Here is a 19,908-nt window from a genome sequence, read left to right on the forward strand (position 1 = left end):
TAGTCGCCTCAAGGTGCTTTATATTGTAAGTTAAAGAGTAATACAAAAAAATGCTAAATAAGATTATCACTGCTCCAGCAATAGCTATACTGTAGGCCCAAAGATGCAATAACCAGTAGTTGCATTAAAACAATTACATTTCAAATAACATCAGCTGGTGCTCGAGTTGCACTACAGACAGTGTAAGCATCAAGTTTCAGTAGTTCTACTTTGTTTTCATTATAGCTAGATGCTAAATTAATAGATATCTAATATGTTAAATGATATATATATATACTGCAAAGACATTACAAATAAAGTGTAATTCATTTAACCAGCCTGCCTTAACCTAAGCAAACACACCTCTAAAGCAGATGCACAATCAGGTCATATAAGTACGAGCTGATGTATGGCTCACTGTTTTATCAGCCTTGTATGTCTTTGAATCTATCTCTGTCTCCTGCTCATAAAAGGCACAACAGAGACAGCTTTTTTTTTCTTTTTTTTTGCAGGCTGACGTATACTAATGTACTAATGGATAGAGGAGATAGAGAGGCTGAGGGAGTGGACTGAGGGAATAGGGAGCAGAGGAGAGAAGGACACACACACACATATGCATGCACACACAGATGAGGTGGGACATTCTCATGGGAGGCAGATTTGCGGGCATCCAGCCCACCTCGGTTAGGAGAAAGAGAGCTGAAGGTGACATATAAGCAAGAAGGACAGGGAGCGGAGGGGAAGAGAAAAAGAGAGAGACGGTTGTTGTTGGCAGACAAAGCATAAGGCCCGAAGACAAGGACAGCAGGAAAGTACGGCTCGGAGAATCCAATGATAATTCACTCAAACACTAGCAGCCCTTACAGCAGTAATATTATCTCTGAAGGATTTACACACTAGTCTTCCCTCAACAGGCTCTAACAGCAGCTCCACACATGCATTTACAGGGACTAGCACACTGCAGCACAAAACACCCATGTATTGACACATTGATGTACCCTTTCATATATATCATGGCAACAAGTTCACACATACACACACACAAACCTAGAGTGTGAATACCGAACTGCTGTTTCAGAAACTCACAAATAAATCATGAATATGGATCTAAACAATGTAATTGTGTATATTTGTGCCACTTTGAGACAGTAGACGGCAGACGCTATAGATGAATGAATGAATTCTTTAACACACACACACACACACACGCACACACACGAGGCTTGAGGAAAATCCTGTTGTGTATTCTGAGAAACTAATAGGAATTTATTCCACTAACTTCTACTTAATGGGATAAAGATGGAATTAGAGTGTTCAGGTGTTGTGCTCATCTGCTCATTATGAGTTTGCATCGGAGGGAAGAGGAAAGTGTAATCCGCTCACACGCAAACGGGGGGAAAACAGACAGCGGCACGACCCGAAGATTATCAATCATCTCTACCAGCCTGGTGTTTTTGCCATTTAACCAGCCCGAGCAGCCGATGCGCTGCTTCAATCATCGTCTGCCAGTCTAAATGCTAGTGCTAATTAGCATTCACATGCTAAATTACCTCCCATCCCATGTTTCTTGATTAGGCTTAATCATTCTGACAGCTATAGTTTTACCGCTAAGCTTGAAGAGCCAATACATCCGCGGCCATCTCAAACTCTAGGAAGGGGTCCACGGTGCTCTTGTTCACTGAATGCTGGTAGGTGAAGAGCGGATAATGGGCTAACGACTTTTCCTGTGCTTTATAAACTATATTGCCAAAAGTATTCGCTCGTCTGGCTTCACACTCATATGGACTTGAGTAACATTGCATTGTTAATCCATAGGGTTTAAGATGATGTCAGCCCATCCTTTGCAGCTATAACAGCTTCAACTCTTCTGGGAAGGCTTTCCACAAGGTTTAGGAGTGTGTTTATGGGAATTTGTGACCATTTGTTCAGAAGTACATTTGTGAGGTCAGACACTGATATTGGACAAAAAGACCTGGATCACAGTCTCCACTCTGATTCATCCCAATTTGATTGGATTGAGGTCAGGACTTTGCGCAGGCCAGTCAAGTTTTTCCAAACCACTGAATGTCGCGATTGAATCACCAGAAAGTTGACGAGCTCTGTGCTCTATGCACCTCAGTATTCACCAATCCCGCACTGTGATTTTTAACACTTCACCAATCCCTTCCACGTTGTTATAATACCACTAACAGTTGACTGTGGAATATTTAGTAGTCAGAAAATTTCATGACTGTGACGTGTTGCACAGGTGCCAACCCATCACAGTACCACACTGGAATTCACTGAGCTCCTGAGAGGAACCCATTCTAGTTTGTAGAAGCAGTCTACATGCCTAGGTGCCTGATTTTATACACCTGTGGCCATGGAAATGATGGGAACACCTGAATGAAATGATTTAGATGGGTAAGTGAATACTTTGGGCAATATAATGTATGCTTGATTTAAATAGCTTAATTTAAATAGTTTAAATGTATTTTCTCCAATCACTGCTGTTTCCATAAAACACCAGCCTCCACTAAAATAATTATACAGAAAGGAAATCATTCTGCTGGGGGCTGTTCAGAATTGGAGCACTCAAGAGTCTTAAGTTGTAAAAATAATACACCAGTGTAAACACACCCCATTAAAAGACAGTTTTTCTGCATTGTTAATTTTTTGCAGAACTACTAATGATTGGTCATTCATTATCAGCTATCAGCGATTATTTGTGGGTGGCTGTGGCTCATCAGATGGAGTTGACTGCGGGTTGTAGAGGTTGGTGGTTCGCTTCCTCTTTCGAATTGTCAATGTGAAAAGACACGGTACTTAGGTTAAGAAAAGGGACTTGAATGAATGTGTGTGCTTGGGTAAATGAGACTAGCAGGAAAGTGCCATACAAGTACCAGTCCATTTACCATTGCTTATCTTTCTTTATAGCACAATTGTAAAACAATAACTAAACAATCAGTGATTCCAAAATCGTTTGGCCTTTATTTTGATAGGTTCAGTGAAGAATTGACAGAAAAGGAGAGGGAGAAAGAGGGGGGAAGACATGCAAAGGGTGGCGGGTCGGACTTGAACCTGGGCCGGCCGCTCGTAGCCATCCTGGCATGTGGTCGCCTGCTCATCGCACTGAGCTCATCTTTTTGACCTATGATCCATTTACTGTCAGAAGGTATTTCTTGGTGCCACTCCTGTTATTATAATTCACTGGTGACAGCCATGTGTGACTCACATGCAGAATTGATGATGACTGGTGCTGATGGTGGAGGATGATCTAAAAGAAGAACTGAATGATCTAAAAACAATTTAAAAAAACTGTTTCCTGGAAGGAAGACAGAAAAGCACACCTTTTCCAAAGACTTTCCAAAAGCTTTCCTAGGACTTTGGAAAGATCACAACTTTATATGAAATGTTTGAAACTTTGTTTTGTTTGTGTTGTTGTAGACATTTGGGCATATACACTCTTTGGGAATGATACCCTTTGTCTGTTTTCTGGTCTTTTTACATCTATCTTCCTAAATGTAAAAAGGAAGGCACCACTTTTTAAAGACATGATAAGTCCCACGGTTTGGAAAGCGCTTGTTATATCTTTATTAATTTATATCACAACTTTTACTATAAAACCTTGATTTGAAATTCAATACAGCTGGCACAACTACAGTGGAGAACAAAAGCACAGGGTCTTATTGAGAAATGCATTAGAGCAGAAATGTAAACTGGCACAAAGTATACAACAGCATGAAAGTAGCCTCCAGTAAAAGCTGCTTAGGATGCTGTGCAGTGTTAGCCACACTACATAAGAGATGGTGGGCAGATTATGACTCAATTCACGCAGTATACTGCTTATTTATTATCTTCTTAAAGGGTCGATGCCGTTAAGGGGGTGGAATGCTGTTAGCTGGGAGGAGTGAAAAAGTGGACAGGATAGGGTCGTGCACGGTACGTCACCGTCGCATACTGAAAGAGAGCCGAGCACCGTGGAGCATCTCGCTCTAGAGTTGCTTGGGTAATGTCTGAGTGGGACAGATGTAGGATCAAAAGAGCAATGCGGGTGAACTTCTGGTCCACCTCACCAGCTCTGAGATGCCCTGAAGCCTAACCAGTCTCACTTGTCTCCCTGTCTGAAAGCAGTGAAGTGCCAGTGTTATGTCAATCAACTGGTTGGCACAGTTGCCTCGGTAGCGCTGTACTCCAATCAGTCCTGTCACTCAGGCTATCTTCCAAGATAGAAAGGAAAAGGGAAAAGTAATTGGATTTGCTGCTAGCAAGGAAATGATGAAATGACATGAAACCATACCCCTTCACCCACCACACACGTCTGCACACCTATACATTGCTGTGAGTAAATCTCCCTCTTTCTTCCCCTCTCTCTCTCTCCATCTGTCTAGCTTCATCTTTTTGTTTCTAAAATCTGGAAATACTTCAGGCTGTAGAGAGTTTCTTTTCATCTTACCTGATGCGGCAGGAGCACCTTGTTCTCCCAGGTAGACAAAAGAGGAGACGAAATGAGAGGAATGAAAGGATTTCCAGGTTTTTACTGAGATCTGAAGACGGGGTTTTTTAGGATGTTTCTGGCAAACGACGCAGAAGGCAGCCGATAGTGCAATTTCGTGCTGTTAAAAACTCAGTGTCCCACCTACACTTTGTCTGCCAACAAAGCAATGTACAGTGGTGTTTAAAAGAAGAGGGTAATCATGTGTGGCTTTGAGGTACAGAGCAAGGACCAAGAACATATACTGCATAAACGCAGTGTGCTGCTGCTAACTGACAGGCCTGGGAGAGGTGAACAGCAGATAGCCAGACTGTCACCATAAAAAAAGACTGCCTCCTATACACAGTATTATATCGCACTGTTTGTTCTGTATCCTAAATCCCACTTTCATTGTGTATCAGACACTGTCTCTCATATCTTTCTTATTGCAACCCTGATAACATACAGTAAGTATGGCCATGGTCACTGTATAAGAGCTATGAAATCAAATGAGCATCAAATGTAATTATTGCAGTCACTTTTGTTCTTCTATGTTTTATTTAGTTTTTTACTATTATTTCATTTTACATTTTATTTTATTCTCTTCTTCAAAGTAAACCGAAGCCTGTGTTTCTTTAATGACACCGCAGTAAGTTGCATTACAGTAATCAAATCTGGGGGGTAATATCTGTGTGGATGACCTTTGCTAAAGCTGAATGAAATGAAAGAATAGTTTTAACCTCAGAGCTCAGCTTAAATTGAACAGAATAAGATGGCATGACGTATCAAAAAAAACGTGTTTATTAATTAATAAGATCAAACTGAGATCAAGTGACTGACACTGTGATGAGGGCAAGGAGGAGTAAATAAAAGGCAATAATTATTGAGGCAAGACAATATGGAAAGTGTAGTCATTCTGCTTGGCTTTAGTGAGATATGCACTCACTGGCCTCTTTGTTAGGAACATACACTTGCTGTTAAAGCACATATCTGATCAGCCAATCACATGGCAGCATCTCAATACATTTAGGTATGTAGATAGGATCAAGATAAGCTGCTTAAGTTCATCAGAATGGAGAAGAAAGGTGATTCAAGTAACCTTGTTGGTACCAGAGGTCAGAATGGGCAGACTGCTTTGAGCTGAGAGGAAGACAACAGTAACTCAAATAAATACTCGTTACAGCCAAGGTATGCAGAAGAGCATCTCTGAACACATGACACATCAAGCGTAGAAGCAGATGACCTACAGCAGGACAAGACCACGCTGGGTGCCACTGCTGTCGGCTAACAACAGTACCAACTGAGCATCATTTAAATACTGCAGCCCCCCACATCCATCTCATTGTGACCACAGTGCACACATCACAAAGCTCAATTCATCCCAAATTGGTTTCTTCACCATGACGAGTTCACTACTCAAATGACCTCCACAGTCACCAGATCTCAATCTAATAGAGCACCTTTGACATTTTGTGGAAAGGGAGATTCCTATCATGGATGTCCAACAGATAAAGCTGCAGCAACTGTGTAATGCTTTCATGTAAATATGGACCACAAATCTCCAAGGGATGTTTCCAGCACTATGTTGAATGGATGCCATAAATAATTAAGGCAGTTCTGCAGGAAAATGGGGTACTGTTTGATATTAGAGAAGTGTACCTGTGTCATCAGCGTAGCCATGGAAGTTCTTGATGTTACTTAGACCCAGTGGAAACATGGAAAACAGGAAATGACACTGGGCCCAGAATGGGTTCCTGTGGAACGCCAGATAATTCCAGGTCCTTTAGAAAAAAAGCTTTTCTGATTGTGCCAGAAGCTGAGCTAACGTGGAGAGGAGATCATTCTCAGTGCTATGAAGAGTAGCATTTAGTAAATCAGTCAAAAAAAGATATGTTTCAATAAAAACACAGCTAGTTCAGCCAGAGCCTGGTCTGAAATGACTTAATACACTCAGGCTGAGGGAGGGACCTTCAAAACATTAAGAACCTAATCACGGTCCCACAGCTCCATTAAGTATCAAAGAGAGCTTTCACTTTGACACACGGCCCTTAATCAGCGGTTCACTTCCATCAAAAATATTCTATATAAATACGTCTCAAAGGTGAAAACCGGAGTCAGCAAGGTCGGCTAATAAAGCAGAGTTAGTTCTTACAGGCACAGTCAGAACCTGTAAAGAAGAAAGCCAGCGGCCCACGAGCAAGGCTACTGTTTTTTTTTTGGTTTTTTTTACACATACATGCCACGTGTTTAGCCAGTCATGACATTTTGATTAGTTTTGCTGATGAAAGGCAGCATAGATTAACCCTGGCTTATGTCATAGCTCTCTTTCTCCCTCACACACACACAAACCTGTTCCAACGCTTATCCAATGAACTGGCTCCATTTAAGATCTACACTACTGATTATATATTCATAGATCAATCAATACAGAGTCTAGCAGCCGGGACACGTCCACGGAGGCAGACACACACACAACAACAGTCACACTGCAGGAATTTTAATGAGCAGGAGCGTGTGTGTATGTGCGTGCATGCGTGTGTGTGTGTGTGCGTGTGTGTGTGTGTACATCAATACAATGCAGCTTTACATTTCATTAGGCCAAGGAGCACAGTTTAACTTCCAATGAATAGCAATAAAACCACACGGCCTGTAACCATCTCTCTCCATCTGCTGCCTCAGCTTCGCTTTCTTTCCCTCCCTCGTTCTAATCCCAGTCCTATTCCCCTCTCCCTCGCCCCAGAATTTATTTTTGCACAAATCAAGTTCAGCCATTAAACAGCTGTTCTCCAATTTAGCCAAAAAGACCTTATTTAAACCTAAAACGAATCACTTCCTGTGCGAGGAAAGCCTTAGCGGGCACGGGCTAATGAAAAAGCCCAATAACCCGGCTGTAGCTTGAATTGCTGTTGATTTATAGTGATTGTCATCCCGTCTCGCCATTATCCCGCTCATATAGACAACAGCATTTTAATGCAGCATCTGCATTGATCTGTGTGCGAGGACACTGGCAGCCTCCACCCCGCCGTATTCACCTTCCTTCCTCCATCCCCAAAGCACAGGAAGACACGGCGGCTGAGAGGAAATGGGATTCCGATCAGCGGGATATCATCCAGGATCTGCTGATCCCCACAGTCTCAGCGCACATACAAATCATCTGTCTGCACAACCGCAGACACAGTCCAAGGGGTCAGGCTGCAAGGACTAGCGGGCTAGGTTTCAGTCGACTTAGCAAAACTCAAGTGACAGGAAGCTGTGTAAGGAGGCGTGTGTGGGTCTGTTTGAGAGTGTGCGCATAGTATCAAAGCCTATATAAAAGCAGTCGACAGCAGCGTCGCAAAGGCTGTTCCACAGGCTGCGGAAACACACAGGCCTCCTGCTTAAGCTGTCAAATATGTGTCTAAAACTGCAGCAGCTGAATCTTTAAAATATCTGAGCTGAGCTTAATGGGATGCGACAAAAAGTAAAATGCAAACTTAAAGACGTCGCCCACTGAAATAAAAGTAAAAAAATAGACATCAGCAGCTGCAAAATGATGCTTGTCTACTAAAAGAAATGTCTGAATCTTCATAAAGCTCAATGCGACGCAGAGTGAAATGCCGATCTAACATTTCTTTTCATTTACTTTGTGTGTGTATGCACTTTTTATCTTCACCTGAGTGTATTTATTCAGCCTCAGTAGTATTGGTGACACAGACGCACTCCTATGAGGAGCAGGGGGAGAAAAGAGAAAGTATAGCTAAGGCTCAGGAGCAGCTGACTGGCACACGCACCATGCAATCCACTCCACATGGGTACTTCAGGAGCACACATATTATAGACCCACAGGTGCACGCACACACGTACACAAAGAAATAGCGTGGTTCTTATGCTGAACACGGCAGGAAATTACTGCTAGCCTGTGACTGAGCACAGGCACACGCAAAGCACAGGTTTCCTTCATCCGTCCCTTCACCAGAGGTACTCAGGAGACACATAAAAATCATCTGCACCCACCTTATAGCCACTCAGACACTCTCACTGGCTTTTGACAATCCTGTGACTAGACCACAAAAGAACACTCAGCAAGATAAAAACCACACAGCTCCAGTTTGTCTAGCAGTACGAGCTCCACTCTGTACATCCTCCACAAAGACACACACACACAAACTCGCTCTGCAGGAGAAAACTCACTTCTCCAGAAACTGCTGTTTTACTTTTTTTTTTTTTTATGTATATGTCTTATTTGGTATGTCTCAAAAGAAAAATAAATAAATAAATATATATATATATATATATATATATATATATATATATATACACTGAGCGCTGATGATAAAACCATTTGTCAGCGATGCCAAAACCAATGACCACTGAAAATACATCAGAAAATGACAGAAAATTGCTTCAGAGTGAAAATGCTTTTCTATAGTCCATGAAACACGCATACTCATGCAGTATACACACACACACACACACACACACACACACACAAGCCCTGCACTCTTACCAGAGCCTTTAAATCCCCGTTTTAGTCACATTTTGTTAGTTTCCTTTCACACCACACCACTGTCAGGTGAAATGTTTGTATCTGATCGTTTTTTTTCTTTATATAGAATGCATATGTGGTGAGACCTGAAAAGCTTTGAGCCAAATCACACTGAAGCATCACTGAGTTTTGTCTTTGCGAAGAGTCTCTGTGTTAAACGGATCTGCGAGGATGCAAAAGTGCTTCGGAAACTCCAGCCTACCTTCTTTATGCGTCCGCTACGAGTGCCCGTGAACGCCACTGTGTTGCCGCGGTAATCATAAGCAGCCACGGAGGTCATGCCGTCGTCCTTGTCCACATAAAGCGGGATGCCCTCGATGGCGGTGGTGCCCCCTAGAGGCTGGTTGAAGTCCTGGCCGCAGAAGTTGTCGTTTATCTGTAACGGCTGTGCAGAGAGGGGGGGTGGAGAGGGAGAGAAAGCCATTAACTCAACCATTAACACTTTCTAAATCCCTTCTCTTGTTAAACTAACATTAATTCTTAAAGAAGGAGGAGGATTTCAATCCCTCCAGCACTTAGCAGAAATTTTATGGTTCCTGGAGTGAAGCCAAGCCATGGCAGATTTACTGAGAAAATGGTATAAAATTATTGGATGTCACTGGAGAAATTGACTCCAGTTTCCTGAACTTCTCTTTTTTTTGTTTTGAGATGTTGTTGTAAGTGGCAGACACAAGGCTGACAGGGATGTTTGTATCTCATTAAGGGCAAAAAGCCACACAAAGCCAGTTCATGCCTCTGTGTTTGGTGTGTTTCCTTCCATTACAGGCTTTGATTATTTCATTGTATGTGATGTCAAACTAAGTAATTAAGTATCTCAGTACGGCCTGAATGGATGAACAGTTGATTGCTAATGTTTAAAATATTGATCTCTTACTGCTTTGCCAGTGTTGTTTCTATCAGTAGACAAGCCAATACAACAAGTAAATCAAATGGAGTAAGCATAAACACGGAGGGGAGGGTGAATACATGAGCAGGACACTGGAGGAGGGAAATGACAGGAAGTAAATTATAGGTCAGATTAGCATATCATAATCAATGTGTCTTGTATAGCCTCGTCGCTACACTGATATGTTGATATGCCAAGCCTGATTTATGAATACGGCGCAAGTGGAAAGGTGAGTGTGTGTAACAGGCATGTCATTAAAACCATGTGTCACATCACAAGGTTCACCTTATTCTGACATGCGTAACGGTGATGATCAGCATATGCACCACTACTGTAACATCACACGCGCTGAGAAACACGCTGAGAAAGACACACACACACACACATCTAGACAGAAGTTCATCTTAAAAAAACCCACTATTCAGTTCAATTCAGTTTTATTGATAAAGCGTCAAATCACAACAACAGTCACCTCAGCGTGCTTTATACTTTATACTTGGCGACAGTGGGAACGAAGAACTCCTATATGCTGCAACTGGTGGAGGGGGAAGTAATGCTAGAAACAATGCACCAACCAAAAACATTGGTGCACTTTGGAGGAATGTAATGCAAGTATCTGGCAGCTAATAATTTTCTGTGTGGCTAAATGTATTCGTTTGTATTCCAATTACTAGCACTAATTAGTAGGTATCTGTCAGTGATGCACCTAAACTGTCTATGGATACTAACCAAGCCTGCCAATATTACCTCATTAATCTTGTTCATTTTTGACCCAATTCTTCACAGCTTCCTGTGTCTCTGAAGGGACAGCATGAATAAAAGTAAGAACATATTCGCTTTTCTTCTCTCACCCATGGGTTTGTCTTACTTTATACAAGACGCTGTTAGCTAGATCCAGGTACTCTGGCTTCCTTTCACAGTCCAAACACGTGCAGTTAGTGGAGTTAGTGGAGTTGTACTGCTGGGGACATGTCTACCGTGTACCCCCCACCCCCATGATCCTGAATTGTATAACCCTTTCACGCATAGTTGTCACTACAGTGGACAGCTATTCAAAGGCTGTTTTCTGCACATAAACCACTACATTGGACACTGATGTGTCACTCCATACCCTGCCACCCACTCCAAAGGTGATGTTGTCCACCTAATTGGACATGTAAAAAAACTCTTTGAAAAGTACATGTTTAAAAAATTAAGTTCAAAAATCTTTTTTCATGCCTAAAGATGAATAGAAATACTTAAGAAAAAAATCTGGATTGAGGTTGTCATAATTCATGCATGAAAGGGATAATTAGAAAAAAAATGGATATACGGATGTTAGCTAGTTATTTGCTTCTGCTACTTGTACATTTTTGTCCAGATAGCCAGCCTCATCAGTATCATGGATGTGCAACTGAACCACCAGGCATCTGCCCTTGACTGCCACCCAACACGCATCACACCTGAGCCCTACACCACCTCCTGTGGTTGATGAGCCCACAGAGGATGGCTGGGGAGAGGCAGGTCTGAGCTTCTCTGCTTAGGCTGCTGGACCTGCGACCTGGTCACAGGATGAGCATCAGAAAATAGGCAGATGAAAGGATGGATGTCCACTTTTGGGTACACAAAGTATAATCATTTGCCTAAAAACATGTAAAAACCTCTGGTGATATTTAAATCATCCTGCCTCAAAACACAGAGGGACATACTGACAGTGACGCACGGATGTAATGCACTGTGTACACGCACAGACCTAACTGAACACAAGAACAATAATAAAAGAGAAGAAAAAAGCAATATATCAATACATGCACAAAGAAGAACAATGCGCACACTCTCACACATAAACACACACGATGACGATTAAGCCTCCCACACCACACAAATTAACATGCCAGCTTTCTCTTGTTCATTACAAGACGTATCGTCTCTATAGAGACTAATCAATCAACCCCACCCCTCCAAAACAGCAAAGCTGTCAGGGAGCGTGCGTTTGTGTGTGAGGTAGCGAGGTTAAAAAGAAAAAAGAAAAAAGGGGGGCTGAGAAAAATGCCTGTGGCGGTCATTGTCTGCCTTCTACCAGACTTTCAAAGGCAGCCAGAAACATGGCAAAGTTTAACTTCAGTGAACAAAGACACAAAGTGACAAAGTGAGTGAGAGAAGGGAGAGAGGGAGGGACACATACAACAGCTTTGGCTTTTGTATGATTTACATAAACATGTTCTCAATTTTGGAGCTGCTCTGTGAGAAAAAGAGGGCAAAGAGAGACAAACAGGATGAAGAAAAGGGAAAAGGAAAAAAGCAAGCGAGGCGATGCAGAGAAGATGAAGACAGATATGAAGGTGCGGGAGAGAAGGAAATTAAAAAAGGAGAAGTGAATTACAGAGGGGGACAGAGGGGGAAGTGGCAGGAGGAGAGGGAAGAAGGAGAAAGAGAGAATGGACACAGACGGTCACGGCTCAGTGACAGTGTGAACCCTGGCCTTGGGTCTCTGCCACACAGTTTGCCCTGATAAAGACAGCAGAACTAGACCTCCATTCATTTCTTTCACTCACTTCCTTTTTTCCTTTTTTTCTTTTCCTCTATTCTAGTTTCTCCTCACCCTGCTTATCCTCCTCTGCTTCCCTCTTGTCCCTTATCTTCCTTCAAATACTTCGTAGCTACCCTCGTAGCTTTTCTTTTTACAGGAACTGGCCTTTGGGAAATCTTGTCTGTCTCTGAAGGATGCCCCCCCCCCCCCCCCTTCACAAGCCTGCAGCTTTTCGAGACCACATATTCTTCCTTCTTTCCTGTAACAGCATTATCAGAACGATGATCCACTGTTACAATAATTAACTGAATGCACTTGTAAAGGGTCAGAGGAATGACCTATGTGTCAGAAGCAGTGCTAGTAAATAGTAACACATATTAAAACCATCAGCTATCTTTCGCGCAAGCCCAAAGTTTAACCTGATGCCCATGTAGGAACTGTTTATCATAGCAGCTTATAATAGCATCATTTAGTCTGGATTTATTTATGCTGGGCGGCCCATACTTGTAAACTAATCTGATGAATTCCCAGTGTCTGTCAAGCTCGCGCACACAGAAGCGAGATCACCATCTTCCCAGCGCTGTTGTCGGCATGCTGAGGACGCTAATGGTTTGTTATGTTTAGCTTGACTTGCATCATTACCATAGAGTCAACAGCTCAGATTGAGGCACAGTGGAGCGTTCAGTCGACGTGTTTTCACTGCAGACAAATGTGGCCTCACACAGACCTGACATCTGCTAGCTGTTGTGTGCCTTGTAGACATGTAATTCCTATAGTCTGCCTACTTTATCATTCCTCCACAGCTACTCATTAAGGGGAAGCCGAAGCATTTCCAGCCACCAATATGAAAGTGACTTAAGAGCCTAATTAAAGCATAATAATGCGCATGTTACAACACCACGAGGGAAGAAAAAGAGAAATCCTCACACACATTTAATTATTTAGACTTCAGTCGTTAATGCTACAGAGCATACTGTGACTCCATTCATACTAAGCTAAAAGTCTCTTTAATCGATATAGTTATGTATCGGGTGTCGGTGCATCATCAGTTTTTCAAACTGTAACTAATCAAAGGTCAACAGAAATGCTAGCTTACAGGGTCTGTCCGCTATGAGGGTTTCATGGCTTCACATTATGATGGAAATGAGTCTGATGTTCATATTTAAATGATCGTCTGCTTGTACCCACCAATACATTAACAGTAGAAGCTATCAGTAAAGAGCAACACTGTGCTGCTTTGCAGCTGATGGATGCCAAGCTTATAAAAAATGCCTTTTTAAAAAGAGTGAAACACAACACAACTAAGATTGTCACTGTCCTCCATACATGCAGTGGATCTTTCATGTTTAACTTCATGTTAATTTAGGTTTAATCTGCTATCCCTACCTGGACAATTACACCACACTTTGTGTAAATCAGTGCAACGATCCTTCACTTGTGCCTAACATAAGGTGACCTGCTGTAGTCTTTTATTAGTGCGTTTATAGGCTCTGTATAGCTTGTCCCTGTTGGCCTGGTGGACCTCTGACCATGCTATTAATATTACTAGCTATAGCTCATACTCGGGACACTGTACATAGCATTATTACACACAAGCACACACCTTTGTTCTATTTCCAGGGGGTTAGACAAGGACAGAGTCCCCTGTGTTGTCCTTACCAAAGACCTCTGCTGTACACAGGCACTCGCTGGCCCCTGGCAACGCGCACACACACAGACCCCTGCCAAACTCTTGCTGCGTGAATGATGATGGGGTGAAGAGGGAAAGAGTGGAGCAAGTGAGATAAGGGGGAAAGGAAAGGAGATGGAGAGAGGGGGGAAAAGGACAGAAGAGGGAAGATAGGGAGGAGAGACATGGGGGACGGCTCAGGGGTCAACAGCACTCTTGTCGCCACTAATGAGCCTCAAGCCAGGAAGACAGACACAGAGAAAGTTTAGATTCAGCCCTGTAAACTGCCTATTAACTATGGGAGAGAGAAAAAAAATCAGCAGAGACCATACTGTGGTTCGAAAGTATGCAGCACTGGGAAGAACATGTTACCAACTTCACCACAGCTACAGTGAACCCATCCACCCCCCGACCACACACACACACACACACACACACACACACACACACACACACAATCACGAATTGTAAAACAACTATTCCACTTCTGTTTGTCGTTTGCCTTTTTTTCCTGACTCCTCACTTACAAGTACTTTGTCTGCAGACTCAAGGCTGCAGCATCTGCTTTGGCTCAAATACTTGTATTTAAAATGTGTATTTCAATGTCACACATAGTGAAAAATATCTGGCAAGCATATTTTATTTTATTTTATTTATCGATTTTGAAGATCAAACAAAAATTGATGCGGGGTGTAGGTATATTTGTTCTTTTAGGTCTGCTTCTACAGCAGCAGGTTCTGTGTAATTCACAGTGGACATAGCAGGATCACTATATGCAACATAATCAGCGCAATGTGCTTTCTCCTTCCTGAAGAAGCCTGTCCTGAAGCTTTTCCCTCAAATATGTTAGAATGAGATTCACATTGCAGTGGTAAACAGTCGGCTCTCCTATAGAGAAAATAGGGATTCTTAAAAAACTCATTTTACAACTTTTATTACTGTGCCAATGGTACTTTCAGATTCCTGATAGACTCTTGTAACAATTTACATGAATAAAAAAAGAAAAGAAAATCCATCTACTGCTTAACAAAAAGACTCTTATTACATGTCTCTTTCCTGTCTAGGTAGTAATTGGCAACAATCTTTGTTTGGATGAAAAAAAGAAACAAGTTCAAAAAGTAATATTTATCTTGTGCAGCAGACTGAGTAGTTTCTGAAATTACCTTCAGAATAACTACGTTTTGTTAAATAAACTTTAAACTGGGTTTTTCAAAAGTTGCGAGGAGAAAAAAAAAAGTATTTGCCGTTCGGAGAAATGCATGTTTATAGATTTGGAATGCTAATAAATGAGAAGCAGCAGTCAGGGTGAGCTACAGCCAACCTCTGAAGCATGGAGAACAGCTCCTTTGCTATGACTTTCCATTGATTTACTCTAAGGAAATTTTTATTCGCAGCTGGTCATTAAGTGCCGGGGGAATGTGCTGCGCTAGGCTTAGGTTTTTCTCTATTTGTGCCTGTTTGGGTTGACCAGCATTTGAATGTGTCGTCTACATAGCTGGCTCAATTTCAGCCACGTGCCGACCCTTTTAAGCTAAATCTGAAAGCAGGCGCATGGGTAATTGTTTTTCCCATAGACTGTAAATAAACAACGGACACAGCTCACTCACTGGTTAGCGAAGTCGTGTTGCAAAACGTCAAGCTGAGCGTTTTTGCCACTGAACTGACTAAAGCGACGGAGTCCTTAAGAAATGTTTCTTGATGTCATAGGTCAAGTGAGTTGTAGTATTGTTTTCCCTTTAACTTCTATATTTGTAGGCTTCTTTTTGCAACCCCACGACTGCCCTCTGCTGTCCATTACAACAATTCAGTTTTGAGGAACTTTCACATTGGATTTACTTCCCCAGAAGCGACATCCATCTTTTATATATAGTCTAATCCCGGTCTTCCAAGAATCTGTTTAAGGTGAGGAAACTTTGTTTACTGATGGTGTGTTAAATATGTGCACTAGTCTCCTCCCCACTCTCTCTCACGCTCTTTAGTTCTCTGAGTAACATACTGAGGCTATGTCCACACGTACCCGGGTATTTTTGAAAACGCAGATTTTTCTATGCGTTTGCACCTTTCGTCCACACGTAAACGGCGTTTTCGGTCACTGAAAACGGAGATTTTAAAAACTACGGCCAGGATGGATATTTTTGAAAACTCCATTTTTGCATTTACATGTGGACGAGAAAAACGGAGAAAACGCAGAAAACGCAGCATCACACTGTGCGCCACGTTATTGTTTCAGTGAAATGAATTTCTACAATACTATTACTGTTAATTGTACTCTCTGCAGTGTTTAAATGCTTACATATACACACACAGTTACTGTCCCTCCACACATACGACTCGGTTCTGCTTCTATGCCCCAGCTTTGTTTACTTTTTCCCACCGAGGCTTCTAGACTTCTGATTGGCCAACATTTCTACACGGTTTCTACACCTGTTGCTTTGGCATGTTCCTAGCAGCGTTTTCCTTCATTTCTGCCTTTACGTGTGGACGGGATTATTTTTTAAAACGAAAACAGAAAATCTCAGTTTTCAAAAATACCCGTGTACGTGTGGACGTAGCCTGAGAGTGAAAGAGTCAACCGTCTAATCAACTTAAATTGTGAGCAGATTGTCTTTTTCCAATTTGACTCATTTGCAGAGATGTAAGGGAGCACTAAAAAAATCTCATCACAACGAGAGGATAGGAGAAGGAAGTGAGCGAGGGAGAGACAGTGATTGAGGTAAACTGGAGGAGAGAAGGGAGAAAAAGAGAGAGAGAGAAAGATGTTGTCAACATGCTCTCCAGAGAGCCTAATGCCTCAAGCATCTCCTCATCCAACAGTGGCATAAACACACCGCTCCAATCCCGCGGAGAACACGCGAGTGTGTGCATGTGTTTCTGCATGTATATGTTAAACACAGTTCGTGCCTCTTTCCCATGTGAGAACGATAATGTCGAAGCGAGAGTTGTACTACAGAGACGCGCTGGCTGATGCAATGAACAACAAGACTTGCAGAGGCGAAAAGAACGCATTTAATTATGCGGGGTTAGCGTGTCTCTGTCTTTTTTAATAAAGAAAGGGGATGAGATGCGACTGCCAAACTTCGAAACCAGAAGTAAACAACACTCACACACACACACACACACACTACCCTGGCCTATATCCAGGTATTTGTTGTGACTTGGCGTTGGAAGCGGAGGACAGCAATGGTTGGCCTTTCGGTTTCCCCACTGAGCCAATATCTGCTCTCTAATTGGTTGTTAATGAGTCAGAGTGCATGTGTGTGTGTGTTTTTCAGTGCATATGACAAACAAGCAGAGAGAAAGACAGTGTGTATTCGTGTGACAGTGGAGGGGGGGGTGCAGTGGGGATCTTAAACATCTGTCTAACAGACTGGAACACTTGAAGGCTTGACCTGTTTATGCACAAATACACAGACAAAACCTATACACACATATCCTTTGTAGCTAAATGTGCATTTGTATGTGCTATAGTATGTGTTATAGTGTGTGTGTGTGTGTGTGTGTGTGTGTGTGTGTGCGCGCGCGTGCGCGCGCACGGTTGTCTTGCAGAGGCAATACGTTCCTTGCCATCACACACACACACACACACACACACAAAGTGGACTTAGTGCAGACATCTGGCAGAGCAGTCTGCTCTAATGGCAACAGAACTACGAGCATCTGCATCTCACACCCACACACACATGTGCATGCTGTCACATGCACATAAAGACGGAATATTACTGCAGTTGGTGTAACAACTAATCTAATTAGATAAGCACAAGATACCAAAGACTAATTTGTCACAAGTAGTTTTTGTGCCAATGTTCCAAAAACCCTGAGAAAACGCTGACGCTCAGCCTTGAGAATTTTTGAATGGTGTATTCTGACAACAACCTAATTTAGGGATTTAGCCATGACACTGCAATATGGAACAGTTATAAAAAAAGACACACAAATGAGTTCTCTCTATTCATCTCCCACCAAGGTATTCTTTTGGGGAAGGAGCTGGATTAATTAAGCAGCAACCTTTTGGGCAGACAAAAACTTCAGTTGCTTGAACGGCCACTTGAGGCTAGCTCCAACAGTGAGTCAGTCCCCATATAATCTAATGTAAGATAATAATGATAATGATAATCATATTTATAACTCATATTTCATTCCAACTTTGGTATTATTAAAGCCTAGCTAACATGGCTAGCTTGGCTGTGCTCTAGTTCTTGTGAGTGAAATTCTAGTATTTTACATGCATATTATTTACAGGAGACTGAAGAAGTCACTTGAATGAGGGTCAAAGTGTTTCTCCCACTGAAAACGCTACATCCGGATGAGCAGAATCAACTTTTTGGGATTTCCTCACCTGGATGATTGAGCAGGCATCCAGACGTTATTTACTGTAGCACTTTCTAGCCGCTATCCAGCTGTGCGCTCTACCCACAAAGTGTATGGATAGCACATCCTCTCAGCTTTCAGGCCTCTCCTCTGTGGAACTTCTGTGTGTTTATGCAACACTTTGCATTCAATATTTACTTATTGTTAATCTCTCACTCCCACTGTATGTGTTTTATCCTCTCATCCTCCCATCACCCTTAATCAGTCGCAGCAGGTGGCCGCCCCTCCTTGAGCCTGGTTCTGCTGGAGGTTTCTTCCTGATAAAAGGGAGTTTTTCGTTCCCACTGTCGCCAAGTGCTTGCTCACAGGGGGTCGTGTGATTGTTGGGGTTTTCCCTGTATTATTTTAGGGTCTTTATCTTACAATATAAAGCGCCTTGAGGAAGCTGTTGTTGGGATTTGGTGCTATATAAATGAAATGAATTCAATTGAACTGTTTGCAGATTTTGCTATAGTAGCCTTTGGGAAGAAATGCCAAGAAATAGAGAGATGTAAGTGAAATTGTAAATATATGTAAATATAGATGCTTCATGGCTTTAAAAATAACTGCCATCCCAAATATTTATTGAAAATTCAATTCAATTCAATTCAATTCAATTTTATTTATATAGCGCCAAATCACAACAAAAGTCGCCTCAAGGCGCTTCATAGATACAGAGAAAAGCCCAACAATCATATGACCCCCTATGAGCAAGCACTTTGGCGACAGTGGGAAGGAAAAACTCCCTTTTAACAGGAAGAAACCGGCAGAACCAGGCTCAGGGAGGGGCGGCCATCTGCTGCGACCGGTTGGGGTGAGAGAAGGAAGACAGGATAAAGACATGCTGTGGAAGAGAGACAGAGATTAATAACAGATACGATTCAATACAGAGAGGTCTGTTAATACATAGTGAGTGAGAAAGGTGACTGGAAAGGAAAAACTCAATGCATCATGGGAATCCCCCGGCAGCCTACATCTATTGCAGCATAACTAAGGGAGGATTCAGGGTCACCTGGTCCAGCCCTAACTATATGCTTTAGCAAAAAGGAAAGTTTTAAGCCTAATCTTAAAAGTAGAGATAGTGTCTGTCTCCTGAATCCAAACTGGAAGCTGGTTCCACAGAAGAGGGGCCTGAAAACTGAAGGCTCTCCCTCCCATTCTACTTTTAAATACTCTAGGAACAACAAGTAGGCCTGCAGAGCGAGAGCGAAGTGCTCTAATAGGGTGATATGGTACTACAAGGTCATTAAGATAAGATGGGGCCTGATTATTTAAGACCTTGTATGTGAGGAGCAGGATTTTGAATTCAATTCTGGATTTAACAGGAAGCCAATGAAGGGAAGCCAAAACAGGAGAAATATGCTCTCAGTCTATGGGAAAAGAACGCTGAATTCACTTGTCTTTTTTTTTGTATATACAAGCACTCACAGATGTTTAGTTAAGGGCCAGTTAAGGGTTTTTCTTTCAGGTTCAGTGATTCACTACTGGAAACTAATACAAACTAATACCACTGTAATAGATGTTGCCAGTCTTGGAAAAA

At 42.2% G+C, this 19,908-nt stretch overlaps 1 protein-coding gene across 3 annotated transcripts in view; it reads right to left on the bottom strand.

The window, feature by feature from the left end:
• LOC146494956 (plexin-A1-like) overlaps positions 1-19,908 on the bottom strand; it is a 306,263-nt gene that overhangs the window by 227,011 nt on the left and 59,344 nt on the right. For all 3 annotated transcript variants that reach the window (XM_085145283.1, XM_085145280.1, XM_085145281.1), the window contains exon 3: positions 9,160-9,342. In XM_085145283.1, the coding sequence (XP_085001409.1) occupies positions 9,160-9,342 (183 nt within the window). The remainder of the gene's footprint in view (positions 1-9,159; positions 9,343-19,908) is intronic.

This window comes from Neolamprologus multifasciatus, chromosome 20, assembly GCF_963576455.1.
Source record: "Neolamprologus multifasciatus chromosome 20, fNeoMul1.2, whole genome shotgun sequence".
NCBI lineage: Eukaryota > Metazoa > Chordata > Actinopteri > Cichliformes > Cichlidae > Neolamprologus > Neolamprologus multifasciatus.